The sequence below is a fragment of the Vipera ursinii genome, assembly GCF_947247035.1.
Source record: "Vipera ursinii genome assembly, chromosome: 6".
NCBI lineage: Eukaryota > Metazoa > Chordata > Lepidosauria > Squamata > Viperidae > Vipera > Vipera ursinii.
Genome location: NC_139515.1, coordinates 5883007 through 5908006, shown reverse-complemented (window position 1 = coordinate 5908006; position 25000 = coordinate 5883007). Strand labels below are relative to the sequence as shown.

The window sequence follows — 25000 nt, the reverse complement described above, 5'->3', positions numbered from 1 at the left end:
CCTCCTCCCCGCTGCCCGCCTCCCTCCCCCCCCCACCGCCGCTGGCTGCTCTCCGCCTTCTCCTCGCCTCCACCGCTGTGGCTCTGCCAGGCGGGCAGGCAGCCTCTCTCTCCTTCGGTCTTCACTACCGGGTCAGCGCGGCGGCGGCGGCGGCGGCGGAGAGCGCCTCTGTCAGGCCGGCCAGCCAGCCAGCCAGCCCGGCTCGCCCCCGCCTCCCTTCCAGCGGTGCACAGCCCACCCTCGGCCCGCCACTTACTGTGCCACTAGTGTCGCTCGCCCGCTCGCTCGCCAGCCCGCAGGGAGGCAAGAGAGGAGCCCAAGCGTGCTCCGGGCTCGCTCGCTCGCTCGCTCGTCAGCCAGCCAGCATCCCAGCGGCGGCGGAGGCGGCGGCGGCGGCGGCTGCCATGGCTCGCTTCGGCCGCCGCTAGAGCGAGCCCGGGGGGAGGGGGAAACCAGCCTCCCCTCCCGTCTCCTCTTCCTTCCTCCCCGTTCCTCCTCTTCTTCCTCACCCCCCTCCCCGTTCCTCTTCCTCCTCTTCCTCATCCCCCTCCTCGTTCTTCCTCCTCCTCCTCCTTTTCTTCTTCCTCCTCCCCAGCCCCCTCCCCGTTCCTTTTCCTCCTCTTCCTCATTCCCTTCCTCGTTCCTCCTCCCCCTCCTTCTCTTCTTCTTCCTCCTCCCCAGCCCCCCTCCCCGTTCCTTTTCCTCCTCTTCCTCATTCCCTTCCTCGTTCCTCCTCCCCCTCCTTCTCTTCTTCTTCCTCCTCCCCAGCCCCCCTCCCCGTTCCTTTTCCTCCTCTTCCTCATCCCCCTCCTCGTTCTTCCTCCTCCTCCTCCTCCTCTTCCTCCTCCTCCTCCTTCTCAGCCCCCTCCCCGTTCCTTTGCCTCCTCTTCCTCCTCCCCCTCGTTCTTCCTCCTCCTCTTCTTCTTCCTTCTCCTCCTCCTCCTCAGCCCCCCTCCCCGTTCCTCCTCCTATTCCTCCTCCTCCTCCACCACCACCTCTCCTTTCCATCCGCCGCCGAGCCAGACGCCGGGGAAGAGCAGCAGACCCCCGCCCCGCCGAGCCCTTCCCCGCCTCCTCCTCCTCCTCCTCCTCTGGTTCTCCTCCTCCTCCTCCTCCCCCCCCCGCAGGTCCCCGCGCAAGGGAAACTCCAAGGACACCCCGAGGCCGGGAGGGAAGCAGCCGGCGCCTGCCTCTCTCTCTCTCTCTCTCTCTCTCTCTTTCTCCTTCCCTCCCCCCCTCTGCCCCCCCCCACGGCAATGTCCAAGGGCTTGAAGAAGAAAAGCCACTGGACGAGCCGGGTCCATGAGTGCGCAGTGGTGAGGAACGCCGAGGGCCAGCTGGGCTTCGAGCTGAAGGGGGGAGCCGAGAACGGGCAGTTCCCCTACCTGGGGGTGGTCAAGGCCGGCAAGGTGGTCTACGAGAGCGGCGGGAAGTTGGTGCCCGAGGAGCTGCTGCTGGAGGTGAACGAGACCCCCGTGGCCGGGCTGACCATCCGGGATGTGTTGGCCGTCATCAAGCATTGCAAAGACCCCGTCCGGCTGAAGTGTGTCAAGCAAGGTAAGGCCGGGGTTAGGGGCCGGGCCCGGTGGGCAAGGGGGCAGGACAAGGGATGGGGTGAGGGCTGGGGAGGGAGGGGGGTGTCGTAGCCTCCGGAGAGCAACTTTGCCATTTTCCCGGAGGGTTGCGGGACGCGACTCGCTCTGCGGCAGCGGCAGAGGAAGTTGAGCGGCCCAGCACGGGAAAGGCCGGGGAGGGGGTGGGGGTGTCTCTGCGTCTGGTGGGGAGCGGGGGGGGGTCAAGCCGGGGAAAGGGAAGCTGCTGCTGCTCTCCTCCTAACCCCCCCACCCTCATTGCTTCTGCGAGTGCGCGCGTCCTGGCTGGGCCCAAGGCATCTGAGCGTGTGCAGAGCGCTTGCCTTGCCCTCCCGGAGCGAGGGGGCGGACTTTCCTCCCCCCCCCCAGGCTTTGAGGTTCGAGGGAGATTCCGAACAAAAACAAAACCCAACTCCGCTGAACTTTTTAGAGCCTGGTGTGTGGGCACCGGGCCGGGAGGCATCATCCCTCTTTTAAAGGATTCCAGCAAGGAAAAAAAAAAGAGGGGTGGGTGGGTTGGGGGAGAGAATCGGTAGGATTGCTCTGCGCTGCTTTGAAGTCGGCCGGCTGGACTTGGCGCTGGCATCTGGATTGGGCGGGGGTGGGGGGGATTCCGAGGGAAACCTGCTTTTACGCCGGGGAGGGGGGGGAGGTGTTCGTGTGTACGCGCGCGCGCGTGCACCGAGAATGGAACGCGCTTCGATTTAAAAGGGTCCCTTGCAAGCAACGACCTAGGGAGGAATTTGCAACTCGCCAAAGAAGACGCAACCTGGACTAGGGACCTACTCGTTAGTAGTAGCTTGCAAGGGCGGCGGTAATTATTCCTAAGGTAGCATTCAGTTAAGGGGAGAGGGGGAGGGGGGAAGCTTGATGGAAAGGGCGAACTGCATCGTCTGCGGGGCAGGCTTTTCCCCAGAGAAGCCGCATTGCACGGTTCTTGAGCCGGTTGCAATTCTGCAGAAGTCCTGGGTTTGTTGGTTTGTTGTTGTTGTTTTTTTAAATCACGACTTGGGTCCCTCTGGTTTGGGACCTCTTCAAACGATGCCTTGCGAACTGGAATGTCAGGAATGGTGCTTGGGTGGTGGGGTTGGACTAGATGACCTACGAGATCCCTTCCGACTCGGTTATTCTGTTAAAATAAAAAAATAAAAATCCCCACCACCGCTTTAGGGCCAGCAAAGGACTATTACTAACATTTGCCTCCCGTGTCTCCCCTTCTGCCCTCTCCCGGTAGTCTGGATATTGCAAGCCAGGTTGGGTAGTCACTTTAATTTTTAAACTTTTAGAGAGATTAAGGAAACACGTTTAACTGGGGGAGGGGGGAGGAAAAATGCTGGCAGTCGAGGGTTCCTTTGGTTTTCTTCTGTGGCAGTCTCCCTGCGGTGTTACAGCTGCCAGAAATGTGGCGTTTGCAAATTGTAATTAAGCATTTCGCTGGAAGTATGGGTGTAGAAAGAGTTGGTGACTTACCCAAGAATGTGGAAGGTGCTTTCCATCCTCAAGCTGCAGTCAAAGGCCAAACAAGTCTTAAGGTCAGGATGACTTTGGGTTTCTAGAGCTACCTAACTTAAGGTGCAGCTTTTCAAAACTTCAAAGTGCTTTGGCGTAAAGCCACATCCCCGTTAGCAAATGGCTAATGGTTTGTGTTGATTTCAGGAGAGTAGATGGCTAAAGAATCTCTACTTCCCATTAGTGACAGATTTTATTCTCCTGGGCTCCAAGATCACCGCAGACGGAGACTGTAGCCAAGAAATTAAAAGATGCTTGCTCCTGGGGAGGAAAGCCATGGCAAATCTAGACAGCACACTAAAAAGCAGAGACATCACCCTGCCAACAAAAGTGCGTATAGTCAAGGCCATGGTCTTCCCAGTTGCAATGTATGGCTGTGAAAGTTGGACCATAAGAAAGGCTGTGAGCGCCAGAGAATGGAGGCCTTTGAACTATGGTGCTGGAGAAGACTCCTGCGAGTCCCTTGGACTGCAAGGTGATCAAACCGGTCAGTCCTAGAGGAGATCAACCCTCACTGCTCTTCAGAAGGCCAGATCCTGAAGTTGAAACTCAAATACTTTGGCCACCTAATGAGAAGGAAGGACTCACTGGAGAAGAGCCTAATGCTGGGAAAGATTGAGGGCAAGAGAAGCTGGGGATGACAGAGAATGAGGTGGCTGGATGGAGTCACTGAAGCAGTAGGCGTGAGCTTCAATGGACTCCAGAAGATGGTAGAGGACAGGAAGGCCTGGAGGAACGTTGTCCGTGGGGTCGCGTTGGGTTGGACACGACTTTGCAGCTAACAGCAACAACAACTTCCCATTCTGTATCTGAATAGTTCAAAGAAATCCTAGGAAATCAGGCAACAAGGACAGTACAGGCTACAAATCGGTAGCCATGAACTATGTAATCTGAAAACGACTCAGAGATTAGAGTCCAGAAAGTCAAGAAAAAGAAGAGTTTATTAATTCGGATTGTTTATAACTAAATAAATGCAGACATTGCTAGCATGTAGATGACCAGTGTGGTGAGCTAGTGGCAAAGACGCTCCCACAAGGAAGGTTGAGAGTTCAATCCCAGGCAGTGGCAGATGTTTCTCTTTTAGGACAGGGGTCTCCAACCTTGGTGACTTTAAGACTTGTGGACTTCAACTCCCAGAATTCCTCAAGCCAGGTTGGCTGGCTGAGCAATTTTGGGAGTTGAAGTCCACAAGTCTTAAAGTTGCCAAGGCTGGGGACCTCTGTTCTAGGATACAAAGAATTTTTTTTTTTGCTGTGGACTCTTGTGTAGCTCCGTCCAGTCACCCCAACTCTATTCCAAATTAAGGGATTACAGAGTTGCAAAAAAGGATGAAACTTTGGCAGCTACGTGCCTCTGTGTTTCAACTTGCCTTTAGATTAAAGGGGATGGGGAGGTATTACTTTCAAGTGGGTTAGATGGAGGAACGAAACTTCTACGATTCGTGAAAGCCTGAAGCCTTTTCAAGGACACCAGAATAGGTGATGGAATTGAAGCAGATGGTTCCCATAACAAAGTGAAGTTCCTTAAGGTGAACTATGTAAGATGTTGGGGCTTTGGCTGGGGAAATTATTGTTTAAGTCTAAGAATTGGTGTTGGAACCTCAGAGTTAGTTTTGCTTCGACATAACCATGCAGTGTAGTCAATAAACAGTAAGATTTTCAGAGACCTGGAGTTTTATTTGGATTCTAGAGCTGGATGTTGACATTAACATATAAAATCTGACAATTGCAGAACGAGGGAGAGCCTCAGTTTAACTAAAGAAATTGTAGTTTAATGTTGTTGCTATGGATTCTCTTAAAATCATGCCTAGCATTGTTCAAGAAAATTCTTAAGACATGAAGTAATGTAAAAGTTAATATTCTCAGCCTCATGTTTATTATTAGCTTGGAATAGATGAAGCCAAGGATTACAGTGGAAAGGTGCTATCAATGCAGTTATATGGGAAGTGTTGGATTTCTTTTGGATTTTCTGAACGTTTGTGTATTGTTTTACACTAAATGTTACAAATGTTTCACATGGGCTGCAGTGATGCATAAAGAAACATTTGAGACAACAACTAACAACAAAGCTGACTTCTCTTTGATTTATTTCATAAAGTCATCCAACAGGCCAGGGTCAAAAAAATAATTGCCCTCTTTGTCAGTAAATTCAATTAAAAGGTATGACTAAGATTCATTGATTGATTGGATGGTTGGTTGGTTAGTTAGTTGGGTGATTTTGTGCCATCAGGGCTTGTTTGACTCAACTCCTCCACATATAAAATCACAGACGTTGATAGGTAGGAATTTTTTACCGTGCAAATTCTAGACTCACAAACGTCTTTGCTTGAAAGAAGTTTCTGAAGTGTTCTGTGAACAACCAAAACATTGCTTCTTGTCCTGAAAGCAGGACAAGAAGCAACGGATGGAAACTAGTCAAGGAGAGAAGCAACCTGGAACTAAGGAGAAACTTCCTGACAGTCAGAACAATTAACCAGTGGAACAACCTGCCTCCAGAGGTGGTGAATGCTCCAACACGGGAAGTTTTTAAGAAGAGACTGGACAGCCATTTGCCTGAAATGGTATAGGTTTCCTACCTGAGCAGGGGGTTGGACTAGATAACCTCCAAGGTCCCTTCCAACTTCTTCTTCTTCTTCTTCTTCTTCTTCTTCTTCTTCTTCTTCTTCTTCTTATTATTATTATTATTATTATTATTATTATTATTATTATTATTATTATTTATTTTATTTTAATTCCATTTATATCCCACCCTTCTCCGAAGACTCAGGGCGGCTTACAAGCTTAGCAGTATTATTATTATTATTATTATTATTATTATTATTGTTGTTGTTGTTGTTGTTGTTGTTGTTGTTGTTGTTGTTGTTAAGAATGGTTGCTGGAATTGGGTATGTCCAGTTCAATGAAGAGAAGGACGAGGGGTGACAGGATAGCTGCCTTCCAGTATCTCAGGGACTGCCCCAAAGAAGAGGGAGTCAAGCTATTCTCCAAAGCACCTGAAAGCAGGACAAGAAGCAACGGATGGAAACTAGTCAAGGAGAGAAGCAACCTAGAACTAAGGAGAAACTTCCTGACAGTTAAACAGTTAACCAATGGAACAATCTGCCTCCACAAGTTGTGAATGCTCCAACACTGGAAGTTGTTAAGAAGAGACTGGACAGCCATTTGTCTGAAATGGTATACAGTTTCCTGCCTGAGCAGGGGGTTGGACTAGATGACCTCCAAGGTCCCTTCCAACTTTATTATTAATAGTAGGTACAATGCCAACTTCAAGGCATTGTTTACCTTAAAGAATCTTTTATTCAAGAAACAAAGTATTGGCACTACGCAGTTAATGCCAAAAACTGAATTTCCCCTTCCCTGGGCACAAAGTAGTAAAGCACAATTCCCTCCTCCAATTTACAGTCATAAATCACATTTCCCAATTAGCTTGAAGCCCGGGCTTTCTCCCCAACTCTCCAGCCTGCCAAATCTTTTATCTACTCTGGGCGCAATAACCTTGGATTCCCACGGCTGAGTTATTATTGTTATGACTAGCTGGACTCCCATCCACATTCCCCCTCCCAGCATCAGCAAATTCTAAAAGCGATAGAGAAAAGATGGCCACATTTCCATCTGTTGTCAAAGCAAGAACAGCAGCGTTGACACAAGTCTTCTACTTCTGCCACTCTGCAAATGCTACCATTCATTTAATGTCTGTTCGAAGTTATCACAGCCCTGAAAAAGTGTGTCAGAGCCTGCACAGTCTTATTGCGTTGAGATAATCCAGGAGTATACACAGTAAACAATTGTTGTTGTTAGTTGCGAAGTCGTGTCTGACCCATCGCGGCCCCATGGACAACGTTCCTCCAGGCCTTCCTGTCCTCTACCATCTTCTGGAGTCCATTGAAGCTCACGCCTCCTGCTTCAGTGACTCCATCCAGCCACCTCGTTCTCTGTCGTCCCCTTCTTCTCTTGCCCTCAATCTTTCCCAGCATTAGGCTCTTCTCCAGTGAGTCCTTCCTTCTCATTAGGTGGCCAAAGTATCCGAGTTTCAACTTCAGGATCTGGCCTTCTAAAAGCACTCAGGGTTTTGATCTCTTCTAGGACTGACCGGTTTAACCGCCTTGCAGTCCAAGGGACTCGCAGGAATCTTCTCCAGCACCATAGTTCAAAGGCCTCTGTTCTTTGGCGCTCGGCCTTTCTTATGGTCCAACTTTCACAGCCATACGTTGCAGTATGTAAACCACAGTAAACAGTGGTTTGTATGAAAAAGTGGCTTATCTTACACTATCTACAATATCATACACCAGGAACAATATATATACACGTGCTAATGCAGCAGGATGCAACACAGCACAGTTACAGCAGGAAACAGAAGAGAGAGAGAACTTATCAGCAGAGCCTTCCCTTTATACAAATGCTCTTAAAGAGACACAAACCCTGCTGAGACATTCTCATCATTACATTATACATCTTACATCTTACATTACCTAAGCTGGTTAGCTGTTAATACCTTGACAAAGTGACTTATGACATTTATCACACTTACGACCATGGCAGCATCCCCACAGGGTCACATGATCAAAATTCAGACGCTTGGCAATTGACTCGCATTTATGACCCTTTCCAGTGCCCCGGGATCACGTGATCCCCTTTTGCGAACTTTCGAGAAGCAAAGTCAATGGGGGAAGCCCGATTCGCTTAACAGTATTGTTATACCGCAGTGATTCAATTAACAATGATGGCAAGAAAAGTCATGAAAAGGGACACAACTTGCTTAGCGATGGCAAACTTGGACTTTACCAGCTTGCCAGCTTCTGAAATGCTCAAATGCTTCGTGTTAAGAAGTTGTGGGTGCTCCATCACTGGAGGTTTTCAAGAAAAAAACTGGACCGGCCATTTCTCTGGAATGGTAGACGGTCTCCTGCTTGAGCAGGGGGTTGGACTAGAAGACCTCCAAGGTCCCTTCCAACTCTGTTATAAATGTGATGCAGCCATCCCTCCCCCCCACGATGTGATGAAAATTCAAGCATGTATTTATGATGCTTGCAGCATCATAAATGTTATGAGATCCTCATTGGCAAACTTCCCAGCTGTTTTCTGACATGCAAAGTGGATGGGATAAGCTGGATTTGCTTAACGACGGTGTGATTCACTTAACAACCACAGTGCTTAACATCGACAAAAAAAAGTTGTACGATCGGGTGCAAATCATTTAATAATATAATAATAAAGTTGGAAGGGACTTTGGAGGTCATCTAGTCCAACCCCCTGCTCAGGTAGGAAACCCTACAGCATTTCAGACAAATGGCTGTCCAGACTGTTCTTAAAAACTTCCAGTGTTGGAGCATTCACAGCTTCTGGAGGCAGGTTGTTCCACTGGTTAATTGTTCTGTCAGGAAATTTCTTCTTAGTTCTAGGTTGCTTCTCTCCTTGATGAGTTTCCATCTGTTGGGCCTTGTCCTGCCTTCAGGGGCTTTGGAGAATAGCTTGACTCCCTCTTCTTTGTGGCAGCCACTGAAATACTGGAAGACTGCCATCATGTCCCCCGCACCTCGTCCTTCTCTTCATTAAACTAGACATCCCCAATTCCAGCAACTGTTCTTTATATGTTTTAGCCTCCAATTCCCCTAATCATCTTTGTTGCTCTTCTCTGCACTCTTTCCAGAGTCTCAGCATCTTTTTTACATGGTGGTGACCAAAACTGGATGCAGGATTCCAAGTGTGGCCATACCAAGGCCTTGTAAAGTGGTATTCACGTGATCTTGATTCTGTCCCTCTGTTAATGCACTTAAACAAGCCTGGCTTAGCAATGGAAATTTTGGCCCTAAATAGTGATTGTAAGTCAAGGACCGCCTACACTAGTTTCATACTGGGACATCACATCCGAGGCTGGATTATTTTGTGAAATATATGGCGCCACTACCAAACTTTAAAGGTGTTTGTTCATGCAGATTCCCTTTAGAAGGAGAAGTGGAGAGCCACAGGAAGCTCTAATGAAAAGAAGTGATAAAGATATGCAGAAAATCCAAAAGGGGTTGGGTAGGTTTTTAACAGACTTGTAGATGAGAGAAGCTTAGTTCCCGGTAACTTCTAGTGGCAAAGTTTAAGCTATTTTCTTTGGCTAATTACTTGCGATAAATCTCCGCTTCCTCATGACTCAGAGAGTGGAAGGGATCCAAAGTTTGAATTGTGTATTTTTGATTTTACTTCACTGTCTCATCTAGTAAGGTCAAGCTGTTAAAATGATTATGGCTTGGGGTTTTTTGTGTGTGTGTGTGTTCAGAAAATCATGCTTTTGGGAAGCTTTAGATTCCTGCAACAATAGACAGAATTTCTTTGTTCCATCTAATTTCTTTATCGCTTGTAGTGGGAAGGGAAGGCGTGATGTTAGGAAGAGAGCTATTCGTTCAGCAAAAAATTGCATGTGATGGACAACATTTTTGCATCACCTCCTGCGTATAACGGAATAACGGAGTTGGAAGGGACCTTGGAGGTCATCTAGTCCAACCCCCTGCTCAGGCAAGAAACCCTGTACCATTTCAGACAAATGGTTGTCCAATCTCTTCTTAAAAACCTCCGGAGTTCAGCATTCACAACTTCTGGAGGCAGAGAAACTAGACATGCCCAATTCCTTCGTTCTTCATATGTTTTAGCCTCCAGCCCCCTATGTCGTTTCACATAGATGGCTGTCCCGTCTTTTCTTTGATGGAGCACCCATAACGTCTGGAGGCAAGTCGTTCCACTGATTAATTGTTCTCCCTGTTAGGAAGTTTCTCCTTAGTTCCAGGTTGCTTCTCTCCTTGATAAGTTTCCATCCATTGTTTCTTCTCTTGCCTTCTGATTCTTTGGAAAATAAGTTGACCCCCCCCTCTTCTTTGTGGCAGCCCCTCAAATACCGGAACACCGCAGTCATGCCACCCTCCTTTTTTTTTTCTTTACTGGCCCTCCCCAAATCCTGTAACCGGGATTTCAGCTTTTTCTGGAAAAGCATGATCCAGTTTACATGCACTGTATCGTTCTCAGGTTTGTCCCTCACTCCTAATTCCTATGTGGAATTAGTGTTCCAAAGCGGGAGGAGGAGGAGGCTTTGGGAAAAGCTTTAGACTCCTACCACAATAGATGGGATTTCTTTATTCCATCTAATTTCTTTATCGCTTGTAGTAGGAAGGGAAGGCATGATGTTAGGAAGAGAGTTATTCGTTCAGCAAAAACGTGCACGTGGTGGACAGCATTTTACATCACCCCCTGCTTATAACGGAATAACAGAATAATGGAGTTGGGAGGAGGAGGAGGAGGAGGAGGAGGAGGAGGAGGAGGAGGAGGAGGAGGAGGAAAGGAAGGAAGGGAAGGAAGGGAAGGAAGGAAGGAAGGAAGGAAGGAAGGAAGGGGAGGAGGAAAGAAGGAATGAAAAAGAAAGGAAGAAGGAAGGAAGGAAGGAGAGAGAGACAGAGAGAGAAAAAGAAAGAAGAAAGAAAGAAAGAAAGAAAGAAAGAAAGAAAGAAAGAAAGAAAGAAAGAAAGAAAGAAAAGGGAGGGAGGGAAGAGAGACGAAGGAAGGAAAGAAAGAAAGAAAGAGAAAGAAAGAAAGAGGGAAGAGAGAGGACGGAAGGAAGGAAGAAAGAAAGAGGGAGGGAAGACAGAGGAAGGAAGGAAAGAAAGAGAAAGAAAGAAAGATAGAAATGAGGGAGGGAGGGAAGAGAGAGGAAGGAAAGAAAGAAAGGAGGGAGGGAAGAGAGAGAAAGGAAGGAATGAGAGAGAAAGAAGAGAAGAGAGAAGGAGGGGGAAGGAAGGAAGGAGGGAAAAAGAGACAGAAAAATGGAGAGAAAAGAGAAAGAAAGTAAAAGAAGAAGGAAGGAGAGAGAGAGAGAGAAAAGGAGGAGGGAAGGAAAGAGAGAAAGAGAAAGAAGAAAGACCGACAGAAAGAAAGAAAAAGAAGGAAAAAGAAAAAGAGAGGAAGGCAGGAAGGAATCAGAAAGAAAAAGAACGAGAGAAAGGAAGAAAGGAAGGAGAGAGAGAAAGAGAAAGAGGGAAAGAATCAGAGAGAAAGAGAAAGAGAGACGTAAGGAGAAATAAATGGCCCAATTTGAGGTCTTGTGGAAGCCAAAAGGAAGGAGAGAGAGAGAGCGGGGGAGGAAAGAGAAAGAAAGAAAGAAAGAGAAAGAAAGAGAAAGAAAGAGAAAGAAAGAGAAAGAAAGAAAGAAAGAAAGAGAAAGAAAGAAAGAAAGAGAAAGAAAGAAAGAAAGAAAGAAAGAAAGAAAGAGAAAGAAAGAAAGAAAGAGAAAGAAAGAAAGAAAGAGAAAGAAAGAAAGAAAGAAAGAGAAAGAAAGAAAGAGAAAGAAAGAAAGAGAAAGAAAGAAAGAGAAAGAAAGAGAAAGAAAGAAAAAGAAAGAAAGAAAAAGAAAGAAAGAAAGAAAGAAAGAAAAAGAAAGAAAGAGCATAATGGCAAATATTTTGCAGTAAGGAATCCCATGAAGAGCTGGCTATGGAAAAGACCCATCTACATTTGCTTAGGTGTCATAATATTTACAAGTAGTCCACTAAAGATGTTACCTACCCTGGTAATGAAACTTTTGGAAACCAACCCACAAGCTCGGAGAACAAAATCTCCACCCTCACCCTCCAGCCCAGTTACAGATATTCATCCCCATTGCAAATCTATACACAAACAATACGGAGAAATCCTACTAGGGTCAGGGCCTCCTCAGATGTAAGGAATAGCGGAATTTCATCATGAATGCAGTAAATCAATAAAAAGGCAGGCAGCGAACGTGATCATCACTTTTCCTGGCTTTGCAAAGGCTTGCCGCCCTCATCACGAGCCACTTTTTGAGTTTCCAAAAATGCAGAACCTTCAACGGCGGTGCCTTCATTTAATTTATTTTTATTCGTTCGTTACAGGTCGCCCTTGACTTACAAAAGGGTCGTTTAGTGACTGCTCGACATTACAACAGCACCGGAAAATGTGACTTAGGACCGACCGTTTTGCACACTTATGGCACCCCCGTGTTCGTGTGAAAATTCAGACGCTTTGGCAACTGTCTCATACTTACGACGGTTGCAGCGTCCCGTGTGTGTGTGTGTGTGTGTGTGTGTGTGTGACGTGATCCCCTTTTGCAACCTTCCGGCAAGCAAAGTCAATGGCCAGATTCGCTTAACGACCACGTTACTAGCTTAACAACGGCAGAGATTCTCTTAACCACGGCGGTCAGGAAGAGGGTAACATGGGGCCAAACTCAAGTTAGCAACGGTCCCGCTCAGCAACGGAAATTCGGGCCTCGTAATTCGAGGACTACCCGTGGTGCTTTTTTTTTTTTTTTTGCAATACCCAAAGTGACTCGCTGCCTGAGGGAGGAATATGGGATTGCTGGCTCTTTTTTTTTTTACGATGTCAGTTTAACCTTTTTTGAGGAAGGCAACTTTTCTGGTAATGGCAGAATTTAAGGGAACAGCGGGATTTAAACTTTCTCACAAAAAGAAAGTTTTCCCTGTTTATATCTAGCTGAGTGGTGACAAAAGCCTGCCATCTTTAAAACGTCTTTCCAGTCACTTGGCATCCTGCAGTGTTCAAAGCTGTCATTACCTTTCTCACCTTCCCAGAAAAGCTCTGACAATATTTGTCCCATTAATGGTCTTTTTTTTTTCCCCTGCTGCTTCTGACTCACAGGTCAAAGGAGGGACAGCTGTCAGTCATTTCAGCCGCAGCCACCCAACTCAACAAAATACCCTTTATCCTTTTCCCTGCCTGCTTATTTCAAGCCATGCCTATTTATTCCTTCTCTCTTTGGGTAAATCAGTGTTGTTGACTCAAGTATCTTCAGTTAATCTGAGCCAGGCTAAATTCCTGGGATACGTCTTTATATTATTTTGATTTGTAGTATATTCATATAGGTAAAGGTAAAGGTTCCCCCGCACATGCGTGCTAGTCGTTTCTGACTCTAGGGGCCGGTGCTCATCTCCGTTTCAAAGCCGAAGAGCCAGCGCTTGTCCGAGGACGTCTCCGTGGTCATGTGGCCGGCATGACTAGACGCCAAAGGCGCATGGAACGCTGTTACCTTCCCACCGTAGTAGTTCCTATTTTTCTACTTGCATTTTTACGTGCTTTCGAACTGCTAGGTTGGCAGAAGCTGGGATGAGTTAACAGGCGCTCACTCTGTTACGCAGAACTCGGGATTCGACCCGCCAAACTGCCTACAATTTGATTGACAAGCTCAGCGTCCTAACCCACTGAGCCACCGCGTCCCTGTATATTCATATACCTCGCTTATCTATTTATTTAGATTTTTATTCTACCTTTTCCTTCACATATATGAAAAAGGGAATAAAAAGGAAGCACGAACTGATATAGCTATCCTTGGTAAGGTGGGTAACTTGAAATGGCTGACTAAATACAAACATACTTTTCAAGTAGGCAGTTATTTGAAGTCACAACTGCCAAAACATCTTAGGGAGATATTTACGCGAGCGAGATTCAAACAGCTTGACACAATGGTCAGATATGGGAGATTTCATGTTATACCGTACAATGAGCGTCTCTGCATTTGTGGAGCGGCAGAGGTAGAAGACCTGGCTCACATCCTATTTGACTGTTGCCTGTATAAGGGGGTGAGAGACAGGTATCTTGGTCTATATACCAAACAAATGACCCATTGGGATTCCCATATCAAAATAACTTACCTTGTGTCCAGCCAGAACTTGGAAATAACATTTACCGTAGCACAGTACTTAAACAAAATGGTTCGGTTGAGATCTGCATACGTGGGACTGATTGGGGTAGATTGCAAGGGCGACTCCGAAATATAATTTTATCATATTTTATCTATATCTTAAATTATTGTGCACTATTACAATTTCATTTTAGATTGTATTTTATTCCCATTTCATTTTGAATTGTATTTTATTCTAATTCCATTTTAAATTGTATTTTATCAAATTCCATTTTAAATTGCTTTTATCAATTTGTAGTAACAATTTGTGGCTGGATCTTTGCGCTTTGATATGGCCCAAAGGCTAATCGATGAAGGCTTATGATGTATTTATTTAGATTTTTATTTTACCTTTTCCTTTACTCCCTGATGTTTCCATCTACTTACACCAGGGCTCTTCAAACTTGGCCCTTTTATGACTTGTGGACTTCAACTCCCAGAATTCCTCAGCCAGCATGCCTGGCTGAGGAATTCTGGGAGTTGCAGTCCACAAGTCATAAAAGGGCCAAGTTTGAAGAGCCCTGACTTATACCATTGGGAATTGATGAATGGATGGATTTTGACTTTTTTAGGGACTACTTTGCACCTAGCTTGCTTTATTATTAGTAGTATTAAGAATTTATTAGGAATTTATGATTCGTATTCTAGGTTTTATTACCACTTGGAAAAAGTGCAAAGAAGAGCAACAAAGATGACTAGGGTAAAACATATGAAGAACGGTTGCAGGAACTGGGTTTTTCTAGTCTAGTGAAAACAAGGACTAGGGGTGACATGATAGCAGTCTTCTAATATTTAAGGCCAGACAAGAAACAATATCTGTCAAGGAGAGAAGCAACCTAGAACTAAGGAGAATTTTCCTAATGGTGAGAACAATTAATCATTGGAACGGCTTGCCTCCAGACATTGTGTGTGCTCCATCACTGGAGGCTTTTAAGAAGAGACTGGACAGCCATTTAATAATAATAATAATAATAATAATAATAATAATAATAATAATAATAATAATAATAATAATAGCTTTTTTTCTCATAGAATGCTCAGAATGGAGTTCCGGCACCTTTTTTGGATGGAACCTTGTAGGGTAGGCAAGGCGGGTTGTATGACATGTGTGAGTTCTGGCACCGTTTTCTTTTACAAAAAAAGCACTAATAATAATAATAATAATAATAATAATAATAATAATAATAATAATAATAATAATAATAATAATAATAATAAGTTGGAAGGGACCTTGGAGGTCATCTAATCCAACCCCCTGCTCAGGCAGGAAACCCTATACCATTTCAGACAAATGGCTGTCCAGTCTCTTCTTAAAAACTTCCAATGTTGGAGCATTCACAGCTTCTGGAGGCAAGTAGTTCCACTGGTTAATTGTTCTCACTGTCAGGAAGTTTCTCCTTAGTTCTAGGTTGCTTCTCTCCTTGACTAGTTTCCATCCGTTGCTTCCTGTCCTGCCTTCAGATGCTTTGGAGAATAGCTTGACTCCCTCTTCTTTGGGGCAGCCCCTGAGATACTGGAAGACTGCTATCATGTCACCCCTCGCCCTTCTCTTCATTAAACTACACATACCCAATTCCAGCAACCGTTCCTTGTATGTTTTAGCCTCCAGTCCCCCGATCATCTTTGTTGCTCTTCTCTGTACCTTATCTAGAGTCTCAACATCTTTTTTACATCGTGGTGACCAAAACTGGATGCAGTATTCCAGGTGTGGCCTTACCAAGGCATTTGTCGGGTATGGTGCAGGTTGTCCTGTTTGAGCAGGGGGTTGGACTAGAAGACCTCCAAGGTCCCTTCCAGCTCTGTTATTCTGCTTTGCAACTTGCCCTGTGTTTAATCCCCTATGTGAGGGAAGGAAACAGGAGCTGTTGTCTCTCTTGGCCATTAATTCACAGTACCGAAAGCCCTTTTCCAAGATAAAAGGGGATAGCAACTTAAGTCAGCTTTTTAAGCAAATCCTTCTGTGAGAAGTAAGAATATAGAACTTAGACCGGACTGGATTTTCAAACGGCAGAAAACAAGACACTTCCTTCTCAGATATTCCACTATGTGAAAATTCAGTCCGGTCTAAGTTCTATATATTCTTCTCTATGCATGCATAAAATATGTTCCCAATGATTTCTTTTTCCCCCTTGGCAGTCTGGATAGCAAAACAAAGATGCTCAATAGATATTACCCCTGCAGCTTCCTTCTTCTGTGCTTTGTAAAACCTGCCAGAGGAAGGTTAATGAAGGCATTATCATAAATTCTGCATAAATTGATCAATGATCTTTCTGTAAAACCCTATCCTGTAGACAGTTAATTAAAACATCACGACCTTGATGTTGAGTTGAGCTGGCCACCATGTGTCTATTTTTGTTCCTTTTTTTCATAGAAATATGCATGTCAAAATAAAGTAGAAAGATGAAATGCCTGGGGGAGGGGGATGTTTTTCCATTTCTTATATATTGTTAACGATCCTTGAATATACCTTTTCTTGAAAGCTCTTAAGAATTAATGGTCAGGTGGAAATTAAGTGGTCTCTTTGGCTCATAACAGCTCGCTGAACACTTTTGCAGAAAAAAGGAAAAAAAAAAAACAATGTTTGTTGAACCCTCAGTGATTTTTCCCCTGGCAGATTCAGCTTTACAAATTGTAAAAAAAATAAAATAAAAAAATGGCTTGCTTAAAGATTTCGAGTGGGTTATAAAATGACCTTTTTGTCTCTTAACGATGTTGATATTATAACAGTTAATCTCGTTCGTGCCTGGCTGTTAGGTTTCTCTTTTAAAGTGTTTTTTTTTTAAGAGAAACTGTACGCATTTCAACAAAACCTGCATCAAAGCGGAGGAAATTCATTTAAAAGTTCGCGCACGTTTTGCATATAGTCTTGATCCAAAGGCTTGAGGAGGGTTTTTTGTTTTTTTTTTAAAATCCTTTTCACAAGGAAGCGTGGCGAAGTCTTTCCCCAAATCCGGTCCTCCCATCATCTCCAGCTCAATGGCAGAAATAAGGATGATGAGGATTGAAATAAAAGATATTTGGAAAAAAGAATCTGAGCGCAGTTTATGAAGAAGTATTGTTTGACGTTCTAATGGTCATTTTAACCATAGTTGAACTGCATCAACATACCCCCTGTTTCTGATGCTTTTGGGGACTGGTGGTAAATTCCATAGAGGACACTGAACGTGCAACAGAAAACTTCGCCAGATAGTTTCGAGATGGTTTGTAGGTCTTTCTGTCATGATGGAAAGGTAGAGATGGATGGAATGCAGCAGTATCCTTCATAAAGCAGGTGAACTCTGAAGCCTTTCTGATCAGATTGTCTTAAGGTTGTGATTACAAAGAACGTTTGGCAGGCTGCATTGTACTCTATGGATCCATGATGCTATTCTTGTGTGAAGGATAGTGTAAGACGGGGGTCTTCAAACTTGGCTCTTTTATGACTTGTGGACTTCAACTCCCAGAATTCTTCAGCCAGGCATGCTTTGTCCCCAACCTGCTCTTCTACCTTGTGGCATCACATAATGTAGGGGTCTTTTTTTTTTTAATCCCATTTATATCCCGCCCTTCTCCGAAGGCTCAGGGCGGCTTACAATCTAAAGCACAATGTGCTTAGCAATAGCCTTCATTCTATGTATATGCCTGCTTATTAGGGCTTTCGCCCCCCCCCCCAAGCGGCATTTTTACAAAGTCAGCTTAATTGCCCCCAACAATCTGGGTCCTCATTTTACCTACCTCGGAAGGATGGAAGGCTGAGTCAACCTTGAGCCTGGTGGGATGCGAACCTGCACTAATTGCAGGCAGCTGGTGTTACTTAAGGAGGCATTAGCCCACTGCTCCACCAAGGCTCTTCCAACTTGGCCCTTTTCTGACTTGTGGACTTCAACTCCCAGAATTCCTCAGCCAGCATGCCTGGCTGAGGAATTCTGGGAGGGGCCTTCCAACTTGGCCCTTTTATGACTTGTGGACTTCAACTCCCAGAATTCCTCAGCCAGCATGCCTGGCTGAGGAATTCTGGGAGTTGAAGTCCACAATTCATAAAAGGACCAAGTTGGAAGACCCCTGATTTAAACCTTGATCAGATAAACCAGAATAATGTGTTGATTATTCTCATAAATGGAGTTTTTCTGCATGAGCCCCGTTCACCATTCTCCTAGAAATAAGTTGTCCAGAAACAGATTAAAAGTAGAAGAATGCTAAATATAGGAATGCTAAATACTGCTTTGCTTTGGTGGGGTTTTTTTGTGTGTGTGTGCGCGCGCGCGTGCGCCTGTGTTATTTTTTCGTTTTATGACTAAGCTTTGCATTAAGCGTGGATGTATTCATTTTTAAGCGCGACGGAAAGTCGTACAGTTGCATCCATGTAAAAATCTTAATTCCAGGCAGTCCTCGACTTATGAACACATCGGAGCCCGAAATGTCTGTTGCTAAGACGTTTGTTAAGTGAGTTTTGCCTCGTTTTACGACCATTCTTGCCACCGTTGTTAAGTGGATCCCTGGAGTTAAGTTAGTAACATGGCTGTTAAGCGAATCTGGCTTCCCCCTTGACTTTGCTTCCTCTACGGTAGATGTCGCAAAAGGGGATCACGTGACCCCGGGGGGGCTGTGACCGTCATAAATACGAGCCAGTTGCCAAGCGTCTGGATTTTGACCACATGACCGGAGGGCTTCTACAATGTTCTACGCCTGAAAAACGGCCTTTTTCTCCCAGCAACGTTGTAACTTTGAACGGTCAGTAAATGAACTCTTGTAAATCTAGGACTAAAAATAAATTAAATGAAGGCACCGCCCGCTGGGAAAAGGTTCTACATGGTTTGGAAGTTAGCGGCTCATGACGAGGGTTGCAAGCCTTTGCAAAACTAGGAAATGTTCACTTATCACAGACATGTCAAACACAAGGCCCGGGGGCCAGATCTGGCCCGCGAAGTGGTTCCATGTGGCCCGCGAAGCCATCCTGGAAACAGTGAGGGAACGGCCCCCACTGCCTTGGCCCTGGCCCAGAGACCCTCCTTTTGCCAGAGACCCTCAGATCTGTCCCACTCCTGCCCAGGCCCCCATGGGCACCCTTGATGCGAACGATGCAGAGCTGGCCACGCCCACCCAGTAGGCCATACGCACTCTAGCCACGCCCACCCAGTAGGCCACGCCCACCCAGGCCACGCCCACCCGGCCCCCTGAGGGCAACCGCAATGCTGATGCGGCCCTCAATGAAATTGAGTTTGACACCCCTGACTTATCACGTTCACTGCCTGCCTTTTTATTAATTTATTGCAGTAATGGTGAGATTCAGCTATTCCTTACATCTGAGTAGGCCCTGGCCCTAGTAGGATTTTTCCGTATTGTTTGTGTATACCTTTGCAATGGGGGTGATGGGTCACGTGGGACTGTGTCAAGCGAGGATCTTGTAATTTTTTTTTAAAAAAAAATACATATATTATTTAATAAACCTATTGGGCCCCTGAGTTCAACAGCCTCTTTGCGGTTTTCTGGAAGACATAACATGGAAGATAAAATGAAAACAATTTTAGGAGCAATTATAAAACAATTAAAATTACACCGAGCAATTCATTTGATAGGAATGCACTTATTGTATTTATAAAATGTGCCTTTGTGCCCTTCTTGAAAATTGGAGCCAGAAACCCAGCTGTAAATCATACCTCAAACAGAATTGGTTTTATTGCTTTATTTTAAACATTTAAGCGAGCAAACAAACAAATAAATATGTGCAATAATATTCTTCATTTACTGGAGGCCAACAACAGTCACTAGGGATTGTGAGCTATTAAAATGGTGGCATTCTTCCGCTAGTTGAATTGCATAAGACGTTAGAATAATGTATGTGAGATCAATTATTAACCTTCTGAGAAGTCCTCAGGGACATAAACGTAACAAGATATATGTATGAGGTGTATGGATCGTGCAGGGGGGCTTGGGGAGGCAGGGACGAGGTGGTCGGTTCTGGGGCGCGGGTGCGAGAGAGGAGCAACAAGTGTGCTCTTTAAAGCCCCTCTCTCTTCCTCTCCCTCTCCCTCTCTCCTCTTCCCTCTCCCCCTCTGTCACCTCACGCGCTCCCCCTGCTCCTCGTCCTCCCGCTCTCCCCCTGTCTCCTCCCCTCTCCTCTCTTTCTCTCCCTCTCCCCCTCTCTCTCCTCTCCCTCTCCCCCTCTCCTCTCCTTCTCCCCCTCACTTCTCCTCCTCTCTCTCCTCTCCCTCCCCCTCTCCTCTCCTTCTCCCCCTCACTTCTCCTCCTCTCTCTCCTCTCCCTCCCCCTCTCCCCTCTCCCTCTCTCCCCCTCTCCTCCCCCTCTCTCCTCTCCCTCTCCCCTCTCTTCCCCCCTCCCCCTCTGTCTCCTCCCCCTCTCCTCTCTTTCTCTCCCTCTCCCCCTCTCTCTCCTCTCCCTCTCCCTCTCTCCTCTCCATCTCCCCCTCTCTTCTCCCTCTCCCCCTCTGTCTCCTCCCCCTCTCCTCTCTTTCTCTCCCTCTCCCCCTCTCTCTCCTCTCCCTCTCCCTCTCTCCTCTCCATCTCCCCCTCTCTTCTCCCTCTCCCCCTCTGTCTCCTCCCCCTCTCCTCTCTTTCTCTCCCTCTCCCCCTCTCTCTCCTCTCCCTCTCTCCTCTCCCTCTCCCCCTCTCTTCCCCCCTCCCCCTCTGTCTCCTCCCCCTCTCCTCTCTTTCTCTCCCTCTCCCCCTCTCTCTCCTCTCCCTCTCCCTCTCTCCTCTCCATCTCCCCCTCTCTTCTCCCTCTCCCCCTCTGTCTCCTCCCCCTCTCCTCTCTTTCTCTCCCTCTCCCCCTCTCTCTCCTCTCCCTCTCCCTCTCTCCTCTCCATCTCCCCCTCTCTTCCCCCCTCCCCCTCTGTCTCCTCCCCCTCTCCTCTCTTTCTCTCCCTCTCCCCCTCTCTCTCCTCTCCCTCTCCCCTCCTCTCCCTCCACCTCTCCTCTCCCTTCGCCTCCTCTCTCTTCTCTCTTCTCTCTCTCTCCTCTCCCTCTCCTCTTTCCCTCTCCTCTCCTCCCATCTCCTCCTCTCCTTTCCCTCTCCCCCTCTCTCTTCTCCTCCCTTCCCCTCTCCTCTCCCTCTGTCACACATACATGCCTATCCTTTTGCAGAAGGAATAGAAATCTCTTTGTGCACACATTAAGAAAGCACGGCCCTTTAAAGGGTTGCATACATACACACACACAAAAGAAATTTCCTAACAGTGAGAGCAATGAAACAACTTGCCTCCAGACATTGTGGGTGCTCCATTACTGGACACTTTCAAGAAGGGACTGGACAACCATTTATCTGAAATTGTATAAGGTCTCCTGCTTGAGCAGAGGGTTGGACTAGAAGACCTCCGAGGCACCTTCCAGCTCCATTATTCTACCTTCTGTGCTCTGTGTTCTAACTCTGTAAAACCAAAGCATCTTTCTGGAGTGAAATGAAAAGCATTGTCTAAGCTTAAGGTACGTGACCAAAGACAACGCAGCATATTATTAAAACGCACCGTCTTCAGGCCTTCTTCAAGCCCAGTGCTGTGTTTTTAATTTCTGCTGAAAATTCACCATCCCTGAAACTCCACCCTGAAGAAGCAATATTATTAATCCCACAGCCCACACATTCCTTTGTTTTGTGACGGTTGGCTTGCTGTGGGCTGCAGTGCCGGCCTGCTCTACAAAGCCAATTCCATCTCTCAGGTTTGAGTCTGCCTGCAAAGGACAACCGGCTTGAGAAACAAGCAAGCCAGGATTTGTGGTAGCTTGGAAATCCCTGCTGGAATGGACAAAAGGCACAGCTGGGGTGTTTTCTGCTACCCCAGTCTGAATATGTCCTAAATAAGATAGGTAAAGGTAAAGGTTCCCCCGCACATGCGTGCTAGTCGTTTCCGACTCTAGGGGCCGCTGCTCATCTCCGTTTCAAAGCCGAAGAGCCAGCGCTTGTCCGAGGACATCTCCGTGGTCATGTGGTCGGCATGACTAGACGCCAAAGGCGCACGGAACGCTGTTACCTTCCCACCGTAGTGGTCCCTATTTTTCTACTTGCATTTTTACGTGCTTTCAAACTGCTAGGTTGGCAGAAGCTGGGATGAGTAACAGGCGCTCACTCTGTTACGCGGTACTCGGGGTTCGACCCGCCAAACTGCCGACCTTCCGATGGACAAGCTCAGCGTCCTAACCCACTGAGCCACCGCGTAAAGATAAGATAATCTTTACTGTCATTTTTTTTTACTGTGGGCACACATCCAAAATGAAATTGAGTTGCCCGCTCTCCAAGTGAAACACATACATTGCACACACCTAAAACATACTATAAACAACATATAAATAGACCCACACCCCTACAAATGTTAGCATTTAAACACAAACACAGAGTTTTAAATAAAAGGGAAAAAATGTTTTGAAACCTCACCATCTTTATTCTCTCCGAAACACTCACATGCATGCATCCATCTGGCCAGGCGTAAGCATAAAAACTTTCATGTAGCAATCAACATACTTGATTAGGTTTGTTTGAAGAAACTCAAGTTTCTCCCTTCAGTAGCAACATTTCAGACAATGTCCTGTATTGTAGGGTGTTTTCCATACTGATAAGGGTGGGGTTGAAAGATGCAATGGATAAGGGACAATTAGCCAGTGGAACTGCTGGCCTCCAGAAATCGTGGGGACTCCATCACTGGAGATTTTTTAAGAAGAGGCTAGACAGTCACTTCTCTGAGATGGTATAGGTTCTCCCGCTTGATCAGGAGGCTGGACTAGAAGACCTCCAAGGTCCCTTCCATCTCTATTCTGATGAAACACAGATCGCTAGTATGATTGTTGACGTCTTCGTTTGTTGATTGATTCATGCTTTACCTTAGCTTCTGTGACATTAACAGAACCTGGCCCACAATAATCGTGATTGAACTTTCTTGGCTTTCCTCCCCCGCCCCTTGAAAACAGACCAGGATAACATAATAACAGAGTTGGAGGGGACCTTGGAGGTCTTCTAGTCCAACCCCCTGCTCAGGCAAAAAGCCCTATCATTTCAGACAATTTTTTTTTTAAATTCCATTTATATCCCGCCCTTCTCCGAAGACTCAGGGCGGCTTACAAGCTTAGCAGTAGCCTTCATTCTATGTATATGCCTGCTTATTAGGGCTTTCACACACACACACCCCCAAGCGGCATTATTACAAAGTCAGCTTATTGCCCCCAACAATCTGGGTCCTCATTTTACCTACCTGGGAAGGATGGAAGGCTGAGTCAACCTTGAGCCTGGTGGGACTCGAACCTGCACTAATTGCAGGCAGCTGGTGTTACTTAAGGAGGCATTAGCCCACTGCTCCACCAAGGCTTTGTCCAATCTCTTCTTTAAAACTCTGGAGCACCTACAACTTCTGGAGGCAAGCTGTTCCACTGATTAATTGTCAGGAAATTTCTCCTTGGCTTCAGGTTTTGCTTCTCCTCCAAAATCTTAGCCAGCAGAGCAAAAATACCACTTATAGCTTACTTCACCTCGGGCACGTTTCTGCTCTTCAGCAAACGTTGTCTATTATTGAACGATATAATCTAGTAGACGTACAAAACAAATGCTAATGGCCTTAATATTAATTACATTTCTTACGATATCAAGATAAGACAAATTCAACTAAAAATCGTTTTTCAGGTTGATGGAATGTTCCAGAGATACTTAAAAATGTCCAAGTCTTATTCTAGGGGTGGGGAGTGACAAATGGGTAATGGGAAACTTGCTCGTATAAGATATAGATCAACACTGTCCATTTGATTTGATACTTATAAATTGGACAATTATAACCTTTCAAGCCTCAATACATTTTAAAGATGTGAGTGTATAAACCTAGAGTGATAAATAAACTTAGGAGTTCATGGTGATGGAGTGAAGAATTACAGATTGATCCACCCTGAGGGGTAGGAAACAAAGACACTTTGCAGTGTTGAAAAGATAGTTTGATCTTCGTTTTACGTGCTTGGTTCGCACAATTACGCTGTGATCCATTTTATGTGTTGTCTTGTTACAGCCATAACAGAAAATGAATGAGTGTTATTTCATTTGGCTTCAAGGTTTAATGTTCTACTTCCAAACAAAGCCGAAGGATTTCTTATATTCAGTCTATTATATTTTTGTTATTTATTTTTGTCCATTTCGTTTTGTGTACCCTTTCCTTTCCCGTTCTTTTTTGCGCACTAAATCAGCAAAAAAAAGGGAAAAAGGAAATAAATAAAGCTGCAGACAGAGGCCTCCTACTTGTTTTTGGTCAATGACTCAAACTTTTGGCTCTTGATGGTTAAATCTTGACTTTGAGTAAATCTTGACTTATTTTTAAAGCCAGGGTTTTTTTTATTAGAACCTGGAGCTGATTTAGTGTATGTAGTAAGTTTAAAGAAAATCAAATGTACTGTAGTTTTAGTCTTGCTTCTCCCTTTTTTTCACAGAAATTAATGAAAGTTACTATCCCATGGTAGATAATAAGTTGATTGCTACTCAGAGTGTAAGCCAAAGGGAGGTAAATATCTTTGAGAAGAAACATGAGAACACAATGGGTCTGCTGGACAATCCCAATCGCCAAACCATGATTTGGCATTAAGTTTCCACCAAGTCAATATGTTTGACCTAGGTTAGAAAAGGAAAAATAATAATAATAAATAAGGAATTCATGTTCTGAGCAGGAAAACATTCCAGAGGCTAGAAATACGTGGTGGACTTTTGGGATTGGCATATCGGTAATCCTAAACTGAAATTATTTAATTTGCTATTATTCTATTAAAAAACCATGCATATTCCACATTTTTCTTATTTCCAAAATGTCTGAGGCAGCTAAGAACGATAGAAGTTAGAATACATTCACAACATCAAAGACAAACGATCAAAACCACAAAAAAAAAAAACCCACGCCAGACCACCCATTGGGTCAGGAAGAACAACAAGAAGCTAGAATAATAACAATCAAGAATAAAAAGCTTGTACAGACATCAGCCACAAATCATTTCAGTATAAGACATGAAATGTGTCTTTTTTCAAAGATCCAAGTGAATGACATGTGAAGATAATCTTATCCAGAAAAACAGAATAACAAGAGTTGGAAGGGACCTTAGAGATAATAATAATAATAATAATAATAATAATAATAATAATAATAATAATAATAATAATAATAATAATAATAATGAGGAGGAGGAGGAGGAGGAGGAGGAGGAGGAGGAGGAGGAGGAGGAGGAGGAGGAGGAGGAGGAGGAGGAGGAGGAGGAAGGGACCTTGGAGGTCGT

General features: G+C 45.4%; 1 protein-coding gene across 1 annotated transcript in view; it reads left to right on the top strand.

Annotated features, from left to right (window-relative positions):
- Positions 1 to 1256: 1256 nt before the first annotated feature.
- MAGI2 (membrane associated guanylate kinase, WW and PDZ domain containing 2) overlaps positions 1257 to 25000 on the top strand; it is a gene marked incomplete at its 5' end in the record, with an annotated part of 504420 nt that continues 480676 nt past the window's right edge. The window contains one exon of the mRNA XM_083366234.1: positions 1257 to 1557. Coding sequence (XP_083222360.1) covers positions 1257 to 1557 — 301 coding nt within the window. The remainder of the gene's footprint in view (positions 1558 to 25000) is intronic.